This window comes from Panthera tigris, chromosome B1 (assembly GCF_018350195.1).
Source record: "Panthera tigris isolate Pti1 chromosome B1, P.tigris_Pti1_mat1.1, whole genome shotgun sequence".
In the NCBI taxonomy this organism is placed as follows: Eukaryota; Metazoa; Chordata; class Mammalia; order Carnivora; family Felidae; genus Panthera; species Panthera tigris.
Window position 1 is genome coordinate 68,776,294 of NC_056663.1, and position 25,152 is coordinate 68,801,445.

At 40.4% G+C, this 25,152-nt stretch overlaps 1 protein-coding gene across 6 annotated transcripts in view; it reads right to left on the reverse strand.

Annotated features, from left to right (window-relative positions):
* Positions 1-25,152, reverse strand: part of FNIP2 (folliculin interacting protein 2) — a 131,235-nt gene that overhangs the window by 39,789 nt on the left and 66,294 nt on the right. For 4 of the 6 annotated variants that reach the window (XM_042983685.1, XM_007084218.2, XM_042983683.1 and 1 more), the window contains 7 exons: positions 22,541-22,684; positions 19,436-19,536; positions 19,261-19,332; positions 17,626-17,726; positions 17,363-17,452; positions 15,714-15,785; positions 6,409-6,538 (listed from right to left, as the gene is read on the reverse strand). In XM_042983685.1, the coding sequence (XP_042839619.1) occupies positions 6,409-6,538; positions 15,714-15,785; positions 17,363-17,452; positions 17,626-17,726; positions 19,261-19,332; positions 19,436-19,536; positions 22,541-22,684 (710 nt within the window). The remainder of the gene's footprint in view (positions 1-6,408; positions 6,539-15,713; positions 15,786-17,362; positions 17,453-17,625; positions 17,727-19,260; positions 19,333-19,435; positions 19,537-22,540; positions 22,685-25,152) is intronic. The other 2 variants (XM_042983684.1, XM_042983682.1) reach the window with 1 other exon arrangement.

Here is a 25,152-nt window from a genome sequence, read left to right on the forward strand (position 1 = left end):
AAAAAAAAAAAAAAAAAAAGACCCTGAGCCTATCTTAGAATTTTAATTTCATATAAGGAAATTCCATACGGTAAATATTCTCCTTTTCCAAAGTACCTGTACTATAACTTTGTTTTTTGCACCAGTTTATTTCTATTTTATATAGGAAGTTCTGAGATTATATTTATCAACACTTTCTCGCAACCTTTTCTTTTTTTTGTCTGGCATCTCCTACTTCTCTTCTTTTCCCAAAGTAAAATGACCATTTCAGTCTATTTATCTTTGGCCAATATGGTCCTTAATAATGAAATTGTAATAAACACTTAACCCTATGCGTTTTTATGCATCGTCTTCATCTCTACCGTATAAACAATAGCCAACTCTGTCTTAACACAGCACAGAGTGCCACCTACTGAATTTCTGAAAAACTTCCACAGCTACAATAGCCCTGCGTAGCTCTTACTTGCTTCACTGTGTCTGTCTAATGCATTCTATTTTTGGGTGGGGGGAGAGGTGGGGAAGAGTAGAGGGAGAGAGAGAATCTTAAGCAGGCTCCATGCCCGGTGCAGAGCCCTACTCGGGCTTGATTTCATGACCCTGAGGTCATGACCCGAGCCTAAATCAAGAATCAGATGCTTGGGGCTCCTGGGTGGCTCAGTCGGTTTAAGTGTCCAACTTCAGCTCAGGTCATGATCTCACAGTTTCAAGAGTTCGAGCCCCACGTTGGGCTCTGTGCTGACAGCTCAGAGCCTGGAGCCTGCTTTGGATTGTGTGTCTCCCTCCCTCTCTCTGCCCTTCCCCGCTCATGCTCGCTCGCTCACTCTCTCTCTCTCTCTCTCAAAAATAAATAAAAATATTTTTTTAAATGTAAAAAAATAAAAATAAAAAAGAATCAGATGCTTAACCAACTGAGCCACCCAGATGCCCCTCTCTCCACTGGATTCCTGGATTCTAATGCAACAGAGCTTCATTCTGAAGTCTTAGATCAACTGTGCAAATCAGATCATATAGTACTATAATTGTATTTTTAAAATTATTCCACAATGAAAGAACATTTCAGAATGTTTTAAAACATTTGAGTGTGTACCCAAATACTTCACCGTATCTTCTCAGCCTCAAATCACCCTGTAAGGTACACAGATCTTTTTGCAAATGTGGAAACTGAGGCAGGGTGATTCATCAACCTGCTTCAGGAACAGGAAGCTTCTTAGAGACAATGCTGGCGCTAGAACCCCGGGTTTCTGTCTTCTGGTCTGGGCTCATTTCCTAGACTCTGGAAAGGAGCAGGGACTCTGCCCCATGCCTGATCCGTCTGCTGCTGTTCACGCCATCAGGTGTATCCTGCCAGCTGGAGCACGGCCAGCAAATAGCTGGGAGAAATCCCATCAGCTGACAGGACTTCAAGTCAAGGAAAACCCACTGCTACACTCTTAATCTTCTCCTTACAAAAAAATCAAGTAGAATTTTGTTGACACTTATGAATAAGCACTTACATACATTATTTTTACTTCAAAACCATAAAGAAAGCAAAAACTATGATTATGTAAGTGCACCTCAATCATCTATAATTAATATCACCACTGCTTAGTTTGTTTTTGTCAGCTTTGAATTTAATTTGAATGTATGTATTATATTGGAACATATGAAACTGCCATTTTTATAGGTCAAAGAACAAACCTGTATCAACTTTATATGGCTGGTTCAATCTAATAATTCGAATCAAAAGCCCTTCTGGGAAATTTAATACCTCAGTCCTTTAAGGTCTCAGTAGCTTCACTAAGGGACGGAATCTCTGCAGTTTCTCTTCTATTACAGGCAGTACTTCCCCACCAGCCGGTAAAGGTCCAAGCCCAACTCCCCAACCAGTAACCAAAAGTTACCGCCTGGCACAGCAGGGGGCCTGGAGACATGAGTATCCAGTGTGGAACCAACTGCTAAGGACTGTGAAATCATCCTTTCCATCTTTATCTGTTAGGAAGTTTTTGATTACTGTGAATTTTCTCTCAAAGCCAGATGCAATCGTGTTTTTGGTACCCACTGTTCTCCTGTCTAACATAAAAAAACTAATTTTCCGACCTCCATTCCTGCCAAAAGTAAGAAATCAACTGCAGCATCTTTAAATGAAGGGATCTTCATAGGTACAGTGATCGATTCAAAACATCAGCCACATTTATATTCTCTGTGTGCCAGCTTCATGGGCATGAGACCCCACTCACACAGAACCCTGTTCCCAGATGGGCCCCAGGCTGGATTTAATGTATTGCGGTTGCCATCTTGAATTCTTGGTAATTTTATCTTTGAGCCTGTATTCTGTAGGTAAAGTCTGATGGGACAATGAAACATGTGAGCGAGCAGTGAAGACACCAGGCTGCAGAGTGCACAGTGGGCTCCGGCCTAAGGGCATGCAACCCAGCCTCTGAGCAACTAGCTAGGCAGTCAGGCACACGCCCACGTGTCTGAGCAGTCCAGGGTAGCAGGAGGCCCCAAGGCAGCAAGCATGGGACCTGGGCCCAGACTCGTGGCTGTGAGAGCAGCAGCAACCACAGCCATGGGAGAGAGCAAAGACCTGGGTAGTGCCATGACCCACAGTGCGAGGCCAGCTAGCCCATCCATCATCGGAACCTGTCCCTGTAGAGTCTGCACAAATATTTAACTCTGACCCAAGACCCAAGACAGTGAATTATCACAAAGCGCCCTCAGTGGACATTGCAAGAAAGTACATCCAGGAGTAATCAGAATTCTTCAGAGTTTACCATCTACAGTTTTGAAAAGTACTGCAACATTACAAAGTATATATCTACAGGCATAGAAATAGAAATTTTGTTTTAAAATTACAGAGCATGAGTTGGGGAGGGGCAGAGAGAGAGGGAGACACAGAATCTGAAACAGGCTCCAGGCTCTTGAGTTGTCAGCACAGAGCCCGATGCGGGTCTTGAACCCACAGACCGTGGGATCATGACCTGAGCTGAAGCCGGACGCTCAACTGACTGAGCCACCCAGGCGCCCCATAGAAATTAAATGTAAAGATTGTTGCACCGGACAGAGAAAAAAAACCCATTGTTTTCATTTGAAGTTTCAGATAAACAAATTATTAATAAGAAAGCCCATTTAAAACTAATTTTCCTGGAGCGCCTGGGTGGCTCAGTTGGTTAAGCGTCTGACTTTGGTTCAGGTCATGATCTCATGCTTTGTGGGTTCAAGCCCCGTATTGGGCTCTGAGCTGATAGCTCGGAGCCTAGAAGTGTGCTTCAGATTTTGTGTCTCCCTCTCTCTCTGCCCTTCCCCCACCTGTGTTCTGTCTCTCTCTGTCTCTCAAAAATAAATAAATGTTAACAAATTTTTTTAATAAAATAAAACAAATTTTCCTTACAATTGAAGATGCAGCGATAGAATGAAAAAACAGGTATTTTGAATTATATACAACTCATGAAGAAACTCAGTTGCTTGTAAGACTTTCATGAGTTACAGTAAATGTCAGAGGAGACATTAAAATAACTTTGTATAAATTTACATTTAAAATTAAATTCAGTCTTATACAAAAATGGATTTGTGCGAAGAATTAAATTTTTTTAGAAAAACTGTTCCACAAGAATCATCAGATCTGGATGCAATGAAATTTATATTTTGAAAGTTTATCAAAAACTTAATCCAATGTTTTCATAACGCATAAAGTTCCAGTAACAGTTACATCAGCAGAAAGATCTTTCTCAAAATGAAAAATTGTCAAAAATCATTTGCCATCTCGCATTTGCCAAGAGTGACTAATGCTGCTTTCAATTATATCAATTGAAAGCAAAGTTGCTAAAAAGTATAAATTTTGATAACCTGACAAATGAATATAGAAAAATGAGCCAGAAAAGACTTATGATGAATCAAGATAGCGTATTATGTAAAATTATGACGCTGAAATATTAATTTTGCAATCTATAGTTTTTCTTCATATTTCACTATTATTCCTATTATATTTTGTAAGTAAAATATTTTTTTAAATCTTTACATTTTAGTACCTTTAATAGTACTTTTCCTTACTTTTTGAACAAAGGGGCTCTGCATTTCCTTTTTTTTTTTTTTTATTGTATTTTGAGAGAGAGAGAGAAAGAGAGAGAGAGAGAAGGCAAGCAGAGGAGAGGGGAAAGGGAGAGGGAGAGAGAGAATCCCAAGTAAACTCCATGCTCAGCACACAGCCTGTTGCGGGGCTCGACTCCATGACCCTGGGATCATGACCTGAACCAAAATCAAGAGTTGGATGCTCAAGCCACTGAGCCACAGAGGCGCCCCTGGGGGCATTTTCATTTTTGAACTAAAAATACTTATTTTAGTTGTAAGTTCATTAGAGATTCTTTAGTTTCTAAAGCCAGATCTCAATTCAAATTAGAATGTTGAAGAATTTTTAGAGGAGTGAGTTGGAGAATGCTATTCAACTTGAGATTTAATCCTGAAGGGATGGAAAAACATTTTTAGTAAAGAGATGCATAGTGGCGCCTGGGTGACTCAGCTGAGTGTCCGACTTCGGCTCAGGTCATGATCTCACAGTTTGTGAGTTCGAGCCCCACGTCAGGCTCTGTGCTGACAGCTCAGAGCCTGAAGTCTGCTTTGGATTCTGTCTCTCTCTCTCTCTCTCTCTCTCTCTCTCTCTCTCTCTCTCTCTCTCTCTCTGGCCCTCCTCCACCCATGCTCTGTCTCTCTTTCAAAAATAAATAAACGTTAAAAAAAATTAAGAAAAAAAAAAGAGATGCATAAAGTGGAAGATTTCTCAAAACCTGTCATTCTCTTCAATCACAGAAGCTGCTGTAATGGCAGGGAGGGCGGTGGGATGCCTTCTTTTGACAACTGTAGTGATGGTAATGATAATGATGGCAATAAATGCAAGTAAGTCATCCTGACTAGTATTTTCTGTCCCATGTCTTGTCTTAGCTTGACTTGACTTGCTGTATCTCATTTAATTCTCCCAACAACACCATGAGGCTGGTACTAGCACAAATAAGGCAGATGCCGAAGCAACACTTTGAATCCAGACTAATTCACTGTCACATACACCTAGTGAGTGGCAGAGCTAGGACTTGTCCTCACACCAAAGTCCGCCATTCCACTCAAAGTCCACCAACCACCAAACAATTCCTCAGCGAGTGAAGCAGCTATATGTTTTTCTCTTGGCCGAGCTTGCTAGGATTGTAAGAATAACAGAAGAGAGGCAAGCAGCCTGACATGTGCTATACACACACACCCTAACCCTTGTTTCTCAGCTTGTTCTTTAAGTGCCATCTCCTCCATGCATGGCTCTGCCATGCCCCCCATGACCACCAGCAGGTATTCTCTCCCTCCTCTGAGTCCCAAAGTGCTTTATGCCCCGCCCATGGCATTTATAGTTTAACAGCTTTATTAAAAAATTTTGATGTCTATTTATTTATTTTGAGAGAGAGAGTATGCACAAGCAGGGTAGGGGCAGAGAAAGAGAGAGAGAGAAAGAGAAAGAGAGAGGGGGGGAGGGAGGGAGAGAAAATGCCAAGCAGGCTCCATGCTGTCAGCACAGAGTCCAAAGTGGAGCTCAAACTCAAGAACCGTGAGATCATGACCTGAGCCAAAATCAAGAGTCGGACACTTACCTGACTAAGCCACCCAAGAGCCCCTACAGTTTAACGTCTTTATGCCATTATTTATGTGCATATCGCCTTCCCTACCAGTCAACAAACTATACTAGTAGTTCACAAATGCAGGCATGTAACTGAATCATCTTTACACCTTCACAGATCCCTACACATGGTGATTACTAGCGAACTCACTAAATCAACCAATTTAAATGTGAATTTTTATAGGTACAACCTATACTAATTCCCTTTAAGGTTTTGGGTTGTAGGAAGAAGAAAGTGGAAGCTACTGATGTAACATCATAACGAGCCAACAATGTGTATTTTGCAAAACAACTAAACTTTAGAACTAAAATTCAACTGCAATGAAGGCAGAATATACCTCGAAGCCATCTTTATAATCAGAGTCGTGACCACTCAGTTTAAGAATTTAAGTTTTATGAAAAGAGTATGTCCCAATCCTTGAGTTCACAGGTTTCCAAAGACCACACTGGTGTCACAGTAAGCCAAGGAAGAGATTTATTCCACCCCTCTAGCTCCCAAGAGCTGTATCTGGAAGGGAGCCAATTCAAAGAGAGAGCACACTCACCTTAAATAACACCAAGTCTAGCTCGTACACGGCACAATGACCCAGATTATTCCCCAGTGTCTTCCAAACCGGATTGCTGTTTGGCTTCTATATTTATTCTTTTTATAAAACTTATCACTTGCAAATTTTCAGCCTAAGCTGAAGCTAACCAAGAGGTCTTAGTTCTTTTTCCACTGACAACAGGTGAGTACTGTCAGTTTGTTCGAGCTGCCTGCAACTAGTACCTTTCTCGGCAAGAGCAAACTTGCAACTCACCTCCTTGGAATGATGCCATTTTCCAAACTTGTTGTCTGACTTCGAAGCCAGCGGCGCTGGTAACTACTGGAAGAGGATGTGGAGGAGCTTGGAGATGGAAAAGGCGTAATCAAAAGGCTGCTAAGTGAGGCTGTGGGGAAGAAAATTTGAAAGTTCAAAGTCCAGGTAAATGAATCCTCTCGTAGCTACACAACATACATGCCAAGTGACCTAAATTTTCGGGTTCTACCAGCCATATCCAGCAGGGGGAGACTATGACTTCTCTCTTACAAAGAAAACATCCTTTAAAAAGGAAAATAAATTTAAAAAATAGGGATTACAGACATAGCAACTGCATCAATCATGAGGCCCCACGTTAAAAAGGCAACATAATTAATACTAACTTCATCAGAATGTAAATGCAGATTTCCAGGACAACAGTTCACACAGCATCATTGTTATATACCTGATAACTAATGTCATATACAATGTTTATGGACATATGTTTTCTCCTCTTAACTACTTCTTCATTCTCTATTTTGAGGTGAAATCTAGGCAAATAAGTGGTTCCTCCACATAGTATCCTCTCTCCAATCTCCTATCTCCAAATACACAATACATATTTATGCTCCTTCCCTCCAGCAACCAGCTCCCCATTGCCACTTCCTTGGCTGTGAAAAAGCAACCTCTAGTCTTAAATATATTTTCTGCTTGGATTACTTTTTTGCCTCAGAGCCTCTCTCTGCTTCTTTCGTCTACAAAGTATTAAATGCCTGCACTTAGGCTCTCAGTGTGAGCTGACATGCCAGCCCAGACTTCTTTAACAGGCAGGGAGGGACCCGTCCCTTTCAGGCTGGGCAAAGGCATTCTTACAAAGCAGAGCTGCTTGATGGAGGTCTACTCGTTTGGAAGAATGAAAGAAGACAGGCTCTTTTCCTTTTACTTTCCTTGGGCTAAGGAATTAGACACTGAAAAGTCAGTCCAGTGGAAAAGAAAATGGGGTGCTATGTTGAAAGCTGGTCAATGTTTTCAGAAGCAGATCACAGGACAAAGGAAATTGATTTCAGGACACATAATATATTATGCTCATGGATATCACTTGATAAGGCAATTTCCCATATAAAGTTTTACATTTTAATTTATGGTTTCATAGGCAGATGTAAATAACCTGACTCCCTGACCTGATTTCTTAAATACCCCAGGAGTTACTTGGCTGTTAGTCAATAATCAGTCAGCAAATGCTGGAGTGTGTACAATGTGCCAGGTGCTGCGTGTGGCAACTGGGATACACTGGTGGACAAGACAGACACACATCCGCCTGCATGGAGCTTCAAACCTACATGAATAGCAATGAACTTGCCAGGCTACAGAATTAGATGCAAAACAACTCAAGGTTCTTTGCACAGCAGAGGTGCGTGACATGGTTTTCTTCTAATTTAGTCACTATTCATAACAAATGTGTTTGGTACATCTAAATCAGCTTTGCATCCCTGTATCCAGCCAGGACAGCTCCTTGAACACAACAGGCAATAAATCGTTAGTGAACGTATGGCACTTCTTCACTAAAGTATCACCCAGATGTGGCTGGCCCCAACAGGCTTGCCTCTGTTCTGACCTGGTTTCACCCTGAGGCTGGACTTAACTGTCCAAAGTCAAATCCTTATTTGAAATATCAGTGGTGGGTAATTTTCCTGACAATGTCGAAGGGAGATAGAAGAGAGTTCTTCCTCAAAATCACACAAAACAACTTAATAAAAAATCCCAATTAGACATTTGTGCCACATCCTCAAGCTCTAAAAGTCTCCCATAAGGTACACAAACTCTTCATTCCCTATTCCTAAATCTTCAGGGTCCCCTGTCTCTCTCCCTGACTTATGCTGATCAATTCAACTTCTTGGCAGGTGGAGGACAGGGCTGAGGGGCAGTACTTGTTTCATAAACATTTTTTTCCCTGTCACAGAGGCAAGATGGAGATGACTCTGAGGGCCAAATTTATTCTGGAAATTAAAGGTATAGCTATATAATTCAGTTTAGTAAACTGAATAAAAGCCCAGGCTCCTGGTTCAAATCCTACCTCTGCTACTCACCAGTTGTTACATGTAACACTTGGGCAGTTTACTTAAACTGTTAGCTTTCTCATCTGTAAAATGAGGACAGTAAAATACCACACCTCAGTATTTTCCATGAGAACTACAATCTGCTAGTGAATTGTGAATTATTTAGTGAACTGACACCACCATTAAAAAAAAAAAAAAAAGCGGGCGCCTGGGTGGCTCATTTGGTTAAGCATCTGACTCTTCATTTCAACTCAGGTCATGATCTCACAGTTCGTGAGATGGAACCCCACACTGGGCTCTGTACTGACAGCGCGAAGCCTGCTTGGGATTCTCTCTCTCTCTCTCTCTCTCTCTCTCTCTCTCTCTCTCTCTCTCTCTCTCTCTTTCCCCTGCTTGTGCATTCTCCCTCAGAATAAACATACTTAAAAAAAATAAAAAATTAAAAAGAAAAAACACAAGAGTATATTGCAGTGCTATTAACTGATGAAACTTTTGTTATATATAAAGATGTTTGTTACTGGATCATAACATAAAATGCATTAGTTAGCATGAACTTCAGACAAAAGAAAAGTTTGAAAAGCAGTGACCTATTTCATAAGGTTCCTGTGAGGATTAAACAAATCAATACATGCAAAATACTTATTAGCCCCCACAATAAATGCTGGCTATTTACTCCCTCTGATAATTCTTGGAACAGGAAAGCTAAGTATACAACATTTTGGAGTACTAAAATGTTATTAGTTCTGATTAGTTGATTATGAAAACAACCTAGGATTTGTAATAGACACGTGAAAGGGAAGGGAAACAATTAAAAAAATAAAACACAGAAGAGAATAATCCTTTCTCATTATAAAATACCGAATAAAATTTTTTATGGTATATAAGTGAAATATTAAGCTAAAGTGCTGGCTTAGTGCTATCAAGCATTTCCTTATCAAAATATGTTAATACTATTTAATATGATTTTTATGTTAAAGTACTATGGTATATCATTGTCGATCACACACAATAGGAAGCTATTAATATAGTTAATAACTCTCAAATGGAAGAACAGCCCTAATTTTGGTCTACAACTCATTGCCATTTTCATGAGAAAAGGGTGGATTCAGGTAACTGTTTCATTAACGTTTAATGCATTTGGTAGTTGGCTAGACTCTTCTGTCTCTTCTGCAGCTTGGACTGGCACGGGTCTATGTGTATTTGGAAACAATCCCGTCATAGTGAGAAGACTAAGTTAATGTGATTAGGCCCCTTATTTCCTCTCCGAGTGCATCTTATACCACCCGCCCTTACTACATTCCGGCCTCCTTGCTATTCCTTATACACAAAGCTCCAAAGCCTGTTTCCACTCTCGGTTTCTGCACTAGCTGTTCCATGCCCAAAATGCTCTTTGCTCTGATCTTCATGGCAATCCAGTCAGCTGAACATTTCACCTTCTTGGAGAGGCCTCCCACGAGCACCCCATATGTTCTACTTTTCCTCAGTGTAAGTGCGTGCCTACATTTTACTATCTATTATCTGTGTTTCCTCTATTAAATATAAACTCCATGAGATCATGGATCAAGATGATCCCTGATCTATCCCCATATCCTACGAAAACGCCTGGCACATAAGATGCTCAAGAAATATTGCTGCATGAAGAGTGAGCAAATGGTTATGGGAAGAACAGCGATGTCTGTCTCAATCGGTAATTATGACAGAAACAAAGCATTAGGGAGGCAAATTTCTACAGAGAATTCAAAGTGTGAGTTCGTTAAAAGTTTCCTGCGGTCAAAGCTGTACGCAGAGCACTTGGATTTTCTCTTTTTCCTCCCTACCCTCATTTCAAAATATTCTTTTGTTGTTGTTGTCGTTTTGTGGTGGTAGTGGAGGCGGTGATGGTGATGGACAGCAGTAGTATAGCTCTGACCCTGAACACTTTTTATATTTGGCACAGAGGGCACTACATCCAAAACACAGCAATCATCTTTTTTTGCTATAACACTGATGGTACTTCGCTTAGAGTTTTTGCTTCAACACTTGAAAAATACAAGGTTCCTTAAAGTGTACCAGTTGTATTTCTCATTACAAAGGAACAGAAGCATTTTCAAAGGTCAATTAATAGAGCTGTGATTATTGTCGGATAGGAAAATGCCATTTTCAATAAACCAAATAAATACATTAATTGGCAAATCAAATTTTAGTTAACACATCATAGTTACCAAACCCCAGAGTGATTTTAAGACTATATGGGGTCCTCAAAAGTGTCCCAGGTCTTTTAAGTTTTAATAAAATTCCCATCAAGTTCCCTCAGTGGAAAGACAAAGAAAATGTCCTCACCACCACGATTTCAAAACACCTTAATTTTTTTTTTTTGTTTGTTTTGAGAGAGAGAGTTTGTGAGCAGGGGAGGGGCAGAAAGAGAGGGGGACAAATGATCTGAAGGAGCCTCCGTGCTGCCAGCAGTGAGGCTGACGTAGGGCTCGAACTCAAGAACTGGGAGATCATGACCTGAGCCAAAGTCCAACATTCAACAGACTGAGCCACCCAGGTGCCCCCAAACACATTAATTTTTAAAAATGACAATTTTTTAGGGTAGCTTTAGGTTCACAGAAAAACTTAGTGGAAGGTACAGAGCTCTGTCCATATAGCCCCTGCTCTCACATACACAGAGCCTGCCCCATGATGAATATCACACACCAGAGTGCTATACTTGACACAGCTCATGAACCAACACTCAAACATAATCATCAGCCAGAATCCATAGTTCACCACAGAGTTCACTCTTAGTGTTGTACTTTCTGTGAGTTCCAACAAACGTGAACTGACATGTACCATCTACTACAGTATCAATGAAAATATTTTCAGTTCCCTAAAAACCCTCTGTGCTCCATCTACTCATTCCTCCCTGCCCCTGTCCCCACTCCTGGTAACCACTGATCTTTTTACTGTCTCTACAATTTTGCCTTTTCCAGATGTCACACAGTTGAACTCCTATAGTAGGTAAGTCTTCTCAGCTCAGCTTCTTACACTTAGCCATATGATTTAAGTTTCTCTCATATTTTGTCCCAGTTTGATAGCTCATTCCTTTTTAGCACTGAATAATATTTCATTGAAAGCACCTTAAATTTTAATTCCTTAGTTAGGATATAAACTCTAGCCGAGCCTTGGTGATCAAGCCTCTACAATTATGTGCCAAGTTATTTAACCTTTGTATGCCTTTTAATTCATAGTCTGTAGTCTAAGAATGAAGTGCCTACAAAGACTTTTACGAAGAATAAAAATTCTCTTGGTTCTTTGCTCTTCCATATAAGTGAGAGTTATTTTGTCTGGCTTCACAAGGGATTTTAATCAAAATTACACTGAATTTATATTTATTTGTGAAACTTCATCTCTTTCTCCATTCATTTAAGTCTTCTTTTAATAAAGTTTTAAAATCTCTCCATAACTGTATCACACATCTTTGTTTAGAATTATTCTAGATCCCTAGTTTGGGATGCTATCTGCATTGCTTTTTTATTCTAATTTTTCTTAAACAGGTAGTAAGAATGCAAACGTAGAAAGGAAAAAGCTAAAGCAAAAGAGTCAGCAAATTTGTGAAATGGAAAACAAACATTCATGCCAGGAGAATAACCAAAGGTCTGACTTAAAATATGAGAAGTATAAAGAAATGAAGAAATGGAGTTCTGTCCAAGCTACATTACAGACTGCCAAGTTCATATATAGAAGGCAAGGCAAAGCCCAAAGTAAAGGCTTGAGAGTAATGATGTAACAAGACATTTTTAGATTGGGACAGTTTCTTACATAGTCTGTGGAAAGAAGAATAAACCAAAAGTGCCAGTCCCCAGTGATCCCTGCCTCACACGCCAAAAAGGACAGTACTGACACAAAAGGGATCAGATGCCCACACCCTGAGTTGTAGGAGGCCCTGGTGCTGGGGAGCAGTTGGAGACCACAGCTCAGCAATTCTCTAGTCTGCACTTCTAGTCTCAGGTGGGCAGGGCAGAAAGCTCCAAACCTTATCTGAAGCCTGGAGGTGATGAGACAGTTTCACAACAATTTCCCAGGGGAGACAGAAAGTGAGTGGGAGATGATGTCCCAGCATCTCCTTGGGGCCTCCCATTCTCTTGTGTTCCCAGAGGAGCACAATCAGTACCGCCAAGACTCACATAAAGTGAGTTCAAGCCTTTGCCTACATTTATACACGCAAGGTCAACGGGATGCCATGGCCTTTCTCCCACACAGACAACAAACAAAGCAGTACCCTCCTTGACTCTTGCCACTCTTTACAAAGCACTCTATCAGTTAAATCAATGAAGAATTCAGATCCAAATGGGATGTCATTTTGCATTATTCAATGGTGACACATGTTGTAATAAATAGTCTGACTCCATTTTTTGATGTCTGACTGCTGATACCTTTTAAGCTTCTCCTCTCAAACCTCTTCCTTGTCTGCCCCACATCTGAGCAAGGTGATGAGAAAGCCTAGAGGCTTTCTCCTTTGGAACCACTAGGAAGTTCAACCTGTGTGTGGAAGCCCTCACCCTGGCCCTACCCCCAAACCATCATAAAAACCTGAAGATCGTCTCCTTTCCCTTTCTCTCAAGGCATTTTCTTTCTTTTATTTTTAATGTTTATTTATTTTGAGAGCAAGAATACGTGCACACGTGGGAAGGGGAGGGGCAGAGAGAGGGGCACGGAGACACAGATTCCAAAGCAGGCTCCAGGCTCCAATTTGCCAGCACAGAGCCCGACGCGGGGCTCGAACCCACAAACCATGAGATCATGACCTGAACTGAAGTCAGACGCTTAACCGACTAAGCCACCCAGGCACCCCTCTCAAGTCATTTTCTAACCATCTTAGGAAGCCCATCCTGCTCTCACCAGAAAGTGTCATTACGTGAGTGATAAATATTTTCATATCCTCTTGCATGTGTGTGGTGTCATTAGTCTCGACATCCAAACCAAATTTGGGGTGGGGTCCACCCTGTACCTGCAGAGTGGCCAAAACACATGTCCTAGTTGAGTACTATGATGATGTGTATTCTTACACTGAAGGTTCATTTCAAAACACTTGAATAAAAATGTTTGAGAATACATGTTAAAGTTTTTCTCATACTGATCTTCTGCCTATTTTACTACTTTTTTTTAAAGTCAATTTGTTTATTTTGAGAGTGAAAAAGAGAGAGAAAGCATGTGCATAAGTGGGGAAGGGAAAGAGAAAGGGAGAGAGAATCCCAAGCAGGCTCTGCTCTGTTGCTCTCAGCACGGAACCTGAGGCAGGGCTTGAACTCAAGAACTGTGAGATCATGACTTGAGCCGAAGTCAGATGCTTAACTGACTGAGCCACCCAGGTGCCCCATGAGAAATTTCTTTTTAAAAGGAAGTTTCCTTTAGCTGATTTTACTGGGAATTTGCTTGTTGAGTATTGAAAATAAAATCAGAGGAAGAAAGGTGTCTGTGGAGGTAAATCCGTCCACCTCTGCGGGAGGGCCTGCCAGTCACCCTCTCTTCTGTCCTAGAGTCAGGCTGATCTAGATTTTACCTTAGCTACCCCTTCTCTCATTCCTTCAAGGCTTAAACTTTTCTAATACTGCTTTTAAGATCTCTCGGTTTCTGCCTTCGTACATGATTCCGCTATGATTTTTGATTTGTGGTTTAGATCTGAGGTAGATTCTGTGCTGTAGAAGAAGGGCAGTGAAGCAGTGATCTGGAAATGGAGGCCTTGGAGGAGTGTGGGTTTTTTTGCCTGATGCACACATCAGACATGCAGCCTCTGCCTTCCACTAAAGACTAAGAGCACCCCACTGGTTTTACCAGTGATACAGGACACCTTCGCCAAACAGGCCAGCCAGTCAGTGCCTCAATGCCTTTCTTCCTTGCCTTCCTTTCATTTCTGTGTCCATCTCTGGCCCTTAGACACACCTCAAAGGAGTCCTCATGTTGCTTTTGTGTGGTGCCAGGGTCCTTCATCCCACTCGGTACAACTCTGCTCCTGAGTTATTAAATGAAATGTCATTTGTTACTGAATCCCCTTCCTTTGTTTATGTATGTCACGTATAAAGTACACTGGATTTTATTTATAATGAAATAAAAACGATTGCTTTTGGTCTTCGTAATCTTTTTTTGTAAACTTGAGCATTGAGCCATTGGTCAGAAATGTAACTCCTGTTGCTTAGACGTGTATCATTTTCATTTAAAGCAATTTTTGTACAAACATGAAATCTGAGAAGCTAAAGAGTAACTTATGAAATGCTAAAGAGAACACTGTTTTTAAATTTTAAATTTGATTTGTATTCAATGGTCTTAGGAGAATTTCCCCATTCCTTAGGGGGTGCTGTCAGCATTCTCTACTAGAGGAGTAGCTGAGCTTTGAGCTACATCAGTGCATCAGTTCCTCAAAGGCTGTGAATGTGTACTGAAGATCTTAACGTCCCGAAGCTCAGCTCCCTGCCCTGGTAGGGCCCACCTGAACAGGGCTGGCTGGCACTGGAGCTATTTTTGTTAGGGTTGAATTTCAAGGCAAGAAGAAATGGGTACCACCATGGAACCAGAATCACTCTCAGTCAAAATTGCTGTCTTAGGGGCACCTGGGTGGCTCAGTCAGTCTGACTGGCTCAGGTCATGATCTCAGTTCGTGGGCTCCAGTCCTGCGTCAGGCTCTGTGCTGACAGATCGGAGCCTGGAGCCTGGAGCCTGCTTTGGATTCTGTGTCTCCCTCGCTTTCTGCCCCTTCCCCCATTTGCACTCTGTCTCTCTCTCAAAAATAAATAAACATTAAAAAAAATTTTTTTAATTAAAAAAAAAGGAAATTTCTCAAATACAATATAGTCTCTTATGAGTTCAGGTTTAGAAAAAACTAGCCCATGTTGTACAATCACTCCTAGATGCTGTATATCAACGTTCTGGATCTTCAGACACATGAGACTACTTCAGAATATGGAAAAGGAGGGGCGTCTGGGTGGCTCAATCAGGGAAGCGTCTGACTTCGGCTCAGGTCATGATCTCACAGTTGGTGGGTTTGAGCCTCACGTCAGGCTCTGTGCTGACAGCTCAGAGCCTAGAGCCTGCTTCGGATTCTGTGTCTCCTTCTCTCTCTGCCCCTTCCCTGCTTGCACTCTGTCTCTCTCTAATATAAATAAATATTTAAAAATTAAAAAAAAAAAAAAAAAAGAATATGGCAAAGGAAAAAAACCCAGAAGGTGAGACCTGTCTTCTATTTTCCCACCTACTTCATCATTACAGATAGCTCACTCTATCAACTAAACATATAAAAGGAAGTGCAAATACCTGATCTAGCAATACCGCTGTCCCGGTCTTCATTCTGTCCTCTGCTTGGCATGTCAACTGGAGTGCTATGTGCTAAGATAAAGGCAAAAGTAACAATGTTATTGAACTTCCAAAGAAGGCCTTGTTTAAAAGCCACTACAGTAATTTTTACATTTCAAAGTAGGCTACTGCTATTGGTGATTGGCATACGTGTATATATGAAAATCAACGAGAAAGCAAAATTAAATACATAAAACACAATGGTGAGAGTAAAAACAGAACCAAGTAATTACCTGTCTTTACCCTACTGCAGCATAAAAACTTGTTGGAGTGGTGCCTATTTCTAAAGCAAACTGAATAATAAACTATTCATGCAGTTGATAAAATGAACAAACATTCTCAGGCAGATACTTCCAGCCATTGTCCTCATCATTAGTAATATTTAAATAGCACTGTATTTTCAAAATGCTTTATAATCAGTTTTATTAGTAACTATAGGCAACTTAGGAAACAGAAATATTTGAATACCATTTCATAAATTTAAAAAATGTTTCTGTTTATAACCCACTCTCTTGGCAGATAAAAACCCCTTCATTTTCAAATATTTCTTCCCCCATTTCTTTTCCATATACACCCAGTATCACTGTAGAGTTACTGAGAAAAACGAATATCCTGGCATGAATTTTAGAAAACACTCTAAAGTATTACAGACTTGTAGGAATGCTTCAGATTCATCATACATATTGAGCTAGAGGGTAGAGGACATATTGCTATAGTAAGCTTTACAATGTATGAGAAACCCAGGGCCCGGCCTGATTATTATACTTTCCAGAGAGTTTCTGAAGACTGTTTATTTTCATAATTTTGAAGAGAGCATATAAACATGTTAGCCTCACTCTACGTAGGTGGGAAGGTGTCACTTTCATCGGGGTGTCAGTTAACTAATAGAGCTTAGCACATTTCCAGCTACAAAGAACAGAATGAGGAATACCATTTGTCATAAACATAACCCTTAATGTTAGTAATGAAGATTCCCCACACTTGTTAATCATGCCAGACTTCAACAGACATTCAACAGCTTTAGCTAGCAAGGCCAGTTAAATCTAAGAATTTACCTACCCAGAGAGACCGAGATGATTATACCTGTAAAGAACCTAGAAACTGCATTTAAACTACTTAAATGCTAGAGAGAGTAGGGGTGGAAAGTAGAGAGAGAGAGAGGGAGAGATGAGGTGGCTGAGGAAGAGAAAAAGAGAGAGAGGGAGAGAGAGAGAGAGGTCTTCCATGCTCTTATTAGGTGACTTTTGAAGAAACTCTGTGCAGGTGGGGATGCAGGTGACTAAATGGATAGAAGTATATACCATGGGAAAGGAAAACAGTTCAGACTTGAAGAGGCCCAAGAAAATCAGAAAATATAATCCTCTTAGAAACACTAAGGGCTCATTTCAGATCAAAATCAGCTTACACTGGGGTATTAGCAAAGACATTTACAATAGAAGTTCATTGGTGGAATTTTCAAAACACCGTGAACTTGGCTGCATTTGAAACTATTATCTCAAGAGCCCCTTGGATTTCTAGAGAGGCACCAAACAGGATTTTTTTCTAAGAAACTGCACAGGAGTTATTACTAATGTGTGTGGGTCACACTGTTCTCAGCATTCCACACAAACCTGCAAAGAAAGAAGCGCTCCGGGTGAGCCGGAGAGGTCCTCCTTCAGCTACGCCCTGTAGCAGTTTGCTGCCGCATGCTTGCAGCAGACCTAGAGACAGAGACACACGGAAGAGGGGCCAACAAAGTACACACACAAAAATAAACACAGATTAAAGATAATGCAAAAAAACAAAACAACACAACAAACTCAAATAAAGCAAAACACACACCCACAATAGTTGTATTCAGAAAGAGAGAGCCCAGTTATGTGGCTGATTTTACCTAGGTTACTTCCAGTACGACAAGGACCCAAGTTATTCTGATTTGTGTTGAGTTTTCCCAAATTAGGATCCTGGTGGATGTATTCAAAGCTGTCTTGTAAGCTACATCCAGAGAAGGAGGGGAAAGGAGAGAGAGAAGAAAAATATCAAGAGATGAATAAGACTGTTTTCTAACAAACTCTCAAACACAGGCAACTTACCAGTTGTTCCAACTTTCCTTATAAATGAATAAAGTCTCACATCTACCAAAGGAAACTAAACTTTAGGGGAAAGGAAAAGACAAAAAAACTTTTTGAAGGCAGTCCAACCTATAAAACTAAACAACGTATTCCTAACAATTTTACATTATATAATGGGACATGGAACTCTACAAATTTGGCTTTGGTGACTGACACCTAGGATATCGCTATTCATTTCTAAATTGTGTTTTAGTAACTGACACTCAAGATGTTACTATTCATTTCAAGGGTAATTTCACATAAAACTTCAAAATGAAGTTGATCTGAACTGTCAGTTAACATCTATGAGCAATTTAGCAAGTTTTTCCAGGAGGAGGATATAACAGAAATTATGATTCCCATAGGAGTTTGACTTCACAACATCTAAGAAGTTAGAATTACTCATAGACACAAATGTGAGAGAAGCCAATTTTAATAATTTACTTGATTTATTAACAAGTAAAATAAATATCAAGACTTCAAGGAGAATACAACATTAATAGGGCCAAAATAATTTTTACTTAAATGTGAGCTCGATATTCTATTACAGGGAATTAGTGTATAACTGAAAGGGTCTGAAAAAGAGTATCTCACAAAAAAAAAAAATCAATTCTCATATAGGCTTAAGTCATGCCAGACCAATGTTAAATGCTCAAACAAGTTAAATTCATTATTTTGTTGAAGAGTAAGCAGAATTACTCAAAGGTACCCAAATCTACAAAGAAAAATATTTTTAATTTCCCAAGATTATGAAAAAAGAACGGCCTTCATTTGACCTCTAAGAATATCCCTTTAATTTATAACAAATTTCTTTCAAACTTACGAAAGTATAGCAAATGTTTTGTTTTATTCAAAAATGAAGCATATGAAATATTTCTGCTTGAAAAGTTCAAAGTGTATGAACAAATGTATCAGAATGAGAGTTAACATCAGTTTTCTTTGTCTACAAAGAAGTATAAAATTAGAGAAGGAAAAAACTCAGGAGTGAAGATCAGGATATGGCCTGGTCCAGGTACCCACCAGTCATAGAGGCGACATTGACAGCTGAATAGATGGTGAGCACATATGACCCAGCCTGCCATACATGTGCCCCACAGCCTGAAAAAACTCACTATGTGCTTCATTTCTTTAGAAATAAATTAACTAGCCAACCAGTTTTTTTGTTTTTGTTTTTGTTTTTTTTAAGATAAAACAGCATTGGGAAATAAACAGTCATTTGTCTTTAAGGCCAGCTAATAAAGTCAAAGGCCTTTTCATATACATTATGTGCAGGAAAATGGCCATTTCTTTGTTAATGTGGACTCATCTCACTTCTTATTTCAAAAATACGTATGGCTCTCAAAGAACTACTCTTTCCAGAAACAGCCACTTAAAAAAATGGGGAGGGAGGGTGGATTGGTACAAAATCCCACACTTACTTATTTGTACTCCCACAGAAGCTGCCCATTCTAGCTGAGAACACCTTACTAATCATCAGCTGTGGAGGAGAACTAGAAGAAAAAAAAGAGAGAGAGAGAGAAAGTATTTTTGAATAAGAAAGCAGTTTCACCATTCCGTTTTTCACAAATAGTAGGAAAAGAAGCCCAAACTCACCGTATATAGTGTATCTTTAAAGTGGAGCCTTTGTAACTCATTGCAACCGAGCCAAACATCATTTCCCCTAACATGTTGACATCAGAAGCGGGTCTTGTGTACTGCATACATTAAAGAAACCAAAATCAAAGTTAATATGTGGCACAACATGATGTGCGATGCAAAAGAAAATAACATCTGGGGCGCCTGGGTGGCTCAGTTAAGCGTCCGACTTTGGCTCAGGTCATGATCTCATGGTTTGTGGGTTTGAGCCCCTTGCTGGGCTCTGTGCTGACAGCTCAGAGCCTGGAGCCTGCTTTGGATTCTGTGTCTCCCTCTTTCTCTGCCCCTCCCTTGCATGTGCTCTGTATCTCAAAAATAAATAAACATAAAAAAAATTTTTTTTTTAAGAAAATAACATTTATTGATCTATGGGGTCCTTCTTTAGTTTATTAGCAGATAATTAAAACTATTTCTCAAAGCAGAAACTCATCATTTTATAGTCTTAATCCATAATGGTGATTGCCTATTTTTTTCCCATATTATTACTTATGTTCATGATTTTGTATACGCAGTATCTTCATGTAGGATCCAAGTGTTTCATCAAAGATCGTTTTTAGTCTTGCTATGAAAAATAAAGATTTTTATTATCTCCATTTATAAACTTTAAAGATTAAGTTCTGAAAAAAAAAAGGGTAACTCTTTTCTTGGTACTATGCAAAGCAAAATAAGTCAGTCAGAGAAAGACATATGATTTCACTCATATGTGGAATTTGATAAATTCAACAGATGAACATAGGGGAAGGGAGGGGAAAATAAGATAAAAACAGAGGGGGGGGAACCATAAGAGACTCTTAAATACAGAGAACAAACTGAGGGGTTGCTGGAAGGGGAGGTGGGGGGGTTGGGCTAAATGGTGATGGGCAATAAGGAGGGTGCTTTTCAGGATGAGCACTGGTGTCATATGTAAGAGATGAATCACTGGGTTCTACTCCTGAAGCCAAGACTACACTGTATGTTAACTAACTTGAATTTAAATTTTAAAAAATAATAATAATTTCCAAATATATATATATATATATATATATATATATCCTGAATAAAAATACAGTTCAGCATTATTCACCTCAATAATTAATAGTGTTGAATGAAAATGCCAATTGGCACAGGTAGGGTTTTGTGAGGGTCCAAAAGATGACAGATCGTCTGATACCTCTGAAGTTTTACAAAAAAATATTTCAAAAACATCTGACCCCTGTACCTCCTGGCCAGTCTTTCTCATCCCTTTCGTCATCCAAAAGGGGGGCCTGCGCTACCTCCACTTTCCCAGATCTCATCTGCTTGTTAACCTACTGCAGCCTCATCTATTCAAACTGCTCTAGTAATGACTTCTGCCTTCCTGTCAAATCCAATGCACCCTTTCCAGTTTGCTTTCTTAAACATCTCTCATGGTATCTGGTGTTCTTATTTACCCTCCTTGTCAAATCTTCTTTCTTAGATCTTCCCTTGAACAGGATTGTTCCTCAGAGGACACTCCTACTCACCGTCTGCATTCTCAACCCCTCTTAGGATTTTGGTTATTCTTTACATAGGAATACTTCCCACATCTTTTATCTCCAGGCCCAGACCTCTCCCTGAACTCTAGAATCCTACATCCAAATGAATTCATCCAGATATCATTATATGTATGTAAAGATAATGTAACACATATTCTACAATAATGTATTATTACGATATGTGAATGAATGTATTTGGATATAGGATTCTAGACACCTGATGAACATGATAGATGTGAATGTCAACCAAACTAGTGTGCTGCGGGCACCCCAGCACACCCTGACCAAGACAAAACAATGGTCCAGGGTCCAGCCCATCCAGCCCTGCATTCTCTGCTAGCGTGCTTTCCATCCAAGCCAAAACGTGGGAATCATTCTTAACACTGTCTTCTCAACCTTTTTTTTAAACTTCAAGTCCACACACACACATTATATACACACAAGTACATGCACACACTAACAAACACATACGCAACCTACTTATACATGTTTGCAGAAGAGGAAAGAGAAACAAATCTCTCAGCCTTGTTTAACGAGGCTCCTCTCTGTTTGGTTATAGCTCACGCCAACCTCTTCTCACTACATGCGGACAGAAACCAACTGTCTTTCACATTTTTTATTAATAACTTCCACCTACCGCCTCCATTTTATAATCTGCTTTTCCTTGGGGTACAGGGTCTATACGCCAATTGTGATTCTCAACTAGTTGAAAATTTCACTGTATACTTTTTAAATCACAAACCTCCTGGAAACTGAGGAGCACTGCGAAATAAGGGCAAATGTGTGGCACAAATCCTGAACATGAAATTAACAAAGTTCTATAGACCTGTGGCTGCCGGCAATTTACCCAGCTTTGCTTTTCCAGCAACATGGAAAATTCCACATGAGTCAAAAAAGAAAAAAAAAATTGATACATTCTTCATCAGTTTACATCCTCCTGCTCTTCAGTATTTATGAAACATTTCTTCCCTTATTTCTAGTTAGCCAATATTTCTCAATAACCCAAATCCCTATCTTTTACTCTCTCTCTCTTTCTCTGTCTCTCTCTCTCTCTCTCTCTCACACACACACACACACACACACACACAGATGCCACTAGCCCTGTTATCCCTCACACTCAAGTTAGATCTTACCATTTCTTTCTTCTAAACAAGATTTTCTTCCTCCTACTGGCAAGTGCTATTTTCTTAGGATGCCCATATACATTCCCAGAATCCTTAGAATTTTTATGCCAAAACTGGAAACTCTGTGTGTTTTAATCTCGTTCTAACAACAAAGAGCGCAAAACAAAAGCATTTACCTCATTTGCAATATGTCTTCCTCATTCATCATTATAATATATAATTCATATATTATACTTGATCACCTCGACTCGGATACAGTTTTTATCGAGAGAGAAAAGCCAAAGTGTGAAAAGAGCACTGACAGGACACATTTAAGAGCACACTGTGGAATACTTATGCTCATGTCCCTGGAGAAGAATCCTCCAGCAGCTATTATTCCCTGTGGAGAAATCACAGTAAATGACTTCAGCCCCACGGGGCATCTGGTTGGGCAGGGATGGTTTTACCTGGTACTTTGGAAGCTGCTCCTTAGCATGTTGTAAAGATGCCCCGGAAGAACTATGGGAAGAGGTGCTGCTGCTGCTGCCGCCGCCGCCGCCGCTTCCTTGACAGCACTTGGCTGACATTTTAAGAGACACATCCTCTGTTTTCTGGGTTGACAGACAGGCAAGATAAGAGATTGCTAAGTATATCGGGCTTCCTCAGCACGCTTTTCATTGGGAACTTCTTTGTCAAATCATTCTGTTATGTTGTGCCTAAGCTGCACAGAAAACCAGAAGCTTTTTTTCCTTCTCTATGAGGACAAGAATGTGGCCCCTGGGGGTCTGAAGAAGGGTAACTAGACAGGAGATGGTGGTCTTGTAGTGGGACTATTTGCCATAAGTGATTCAACTGTTATTTACAGTTCAGTTCATAGATTTCATGGATTTCAACTCCTGAAATCGTCAGTGAGATCTGATCTCTCTGTTTTGGTCACTAGAGGACCCATTAGTACTAATGGAAAGTCCTAATCTATAAAATTCATGTGGAGAAAGACAATGCTCCAAATGTTAACCCTGTACCAGGCAAATGCAACAAAGTAGGAAAGCAGACTTACTAATTTGGAAAGCCTGGGTTTGTGTTTTTAATGACACACCTCCTCTAGCACTCCTTTAAAAGTAACAGGAGAGAGTTTGTGAAAGATAAACCAAAACTCTGAAACAGGAGCTCCTGTGAATTATACATCATGTGATGGAAAAGTGGCCTTTAAAGGTTAGGAGTAATACAAGATTATCTACTATATAGTCCCTAAATAGAGTTCACTGCTAATTTTATGATACTGACATAAAGGTATAAAGACACACCTTTATTAATTCTTCCCTTCTGCCTACACCAAATTATATTGCTCCCTACAGAAGCATCCCGTGCCATCTATGGTAGGTTGTTTCTATTCTGTCTGAGTCTTACTTGCTTTTTTGTGTGCAGCTTTTGCTTGGAAAAACATGAATGCAACTGCAGCTTATCTAATCTCCAATGTGACAGTCACACTGGTGGTCTAATGCAAATGCCTGCAGTCATGTGCCTGATACAAACTCATGACGTTTTGTGCTTGCCAAGGGAGTGGGGGCTGAAAATGGGAAAAGAATGTACGGAAAACACATACTGTGCTGGTCCATAACATTAGTCACTCCAGCAGTGACAGCATTCAAAGTCGTACTTGGTAATTCCCGGGTATCAGGCACTCCTTCAACACCCTCTTCAGATCTAGTTGTTACTTAATACCACTTAACCCAACACAGCCCCTCAGAGAGCCCAAAGTGACACTAAGTCCACACCTGCCTCACAGCCTGCTAGACCCTCTGGCTGGGGTACAACATACTGAGCAGTCTATAATTGGAGATAGCACCTGGGACGGTGAGTCGAGCACTACTTGTTTGGACTCTTTCTGTAGCCTTGGGAAAGTGACAAACCTCTCTGGACCTAGCTACCTTTTTGACTAAATGAGCACTTCCAAGAAAGCTTATATTCCCGACTCCAGTGTCATCACTGCTCTGATATACCAAAATTCCAGTTGCCTTTGAAAACCAGTGAGGGGCACCTGGGTGGTTCAGTGGGTTAGGCATCTGAGTCTCGATTTCGGCTCCAGTCATGATCTCACGGTTCATGGGATCGAGCCTCACATCTAGCTCTGTGCTGACAGTGCAGAGCCTGCTTGGGATTCTCTCTTTCTCTCTCTCTGTCCCTCCCCCCAGCATGCACACATGTACTCTCTCTAAATAAAGAAATAAATAAATAAACTTTAAAAAAAGAAAAACCAGTGAGAATTTTTTCTTCTACCTGTTACCACCAATAGGAGCCCTAGTGATGGTGTGTGGGTGTTTCAACTAAACCATCTGTGCAAGGCCTTCAGGGAAACAGGAAATGATATGGGAAATTAAGGGAGAAATCATGTCCTGTCAAGTGCTGGCTCACCTAAACTTTGATACAAATCTACCATTAAAGCCTACAGGTGAATCACCTGAGAGATTCCCCCACCCCCCCAACCCAACAAGCCCAACAACTACTGTAATGATTAGCTACCTGGCAGACTTCCACTATAAAGTACTATGGAATCTACCCAGCTAAACTGCCTTTAACCAAATACTTCCTTCCTGCAGAAATGATCCTTATCAAAAGCAGGAAAACAGCCCCTTGGCCCTGATGAAACAAAGACTGTGATATAAACTATTCATTTACTTAGCTACACATGCGATGAACTTCCAGAATTTGGTCAGTATAGACAGCAAGCTACTGAACATGAAAAGAATGAAAAGTCTAAAGGCGACAACTTAGAAGTACCTCAGGCTGAGGTCCAGAAGACTCAGGGAGGACCAGACTCTACTCCTCACCTGGACACGTGACCTTAACCTTTCCTGTTCTGGCTCCAGGGGATCAAGGGCTGCTCTGCCCTCACTTAACCCATCCCAGATCCTGCCGTGCCCCACCCCACAACACTCCCCCTCCCCCCACCCCTGCTTTGCACTAAAAAAAGGAAGTAAATAAAGTTTCCTTGGTCAAATGGGTTTGAGAAACACTCCCTTTTGAAGAGGACAGTGTATGTTAGCATACTGAAGCCTTATAGTAAGAAAAGCTATTTAAT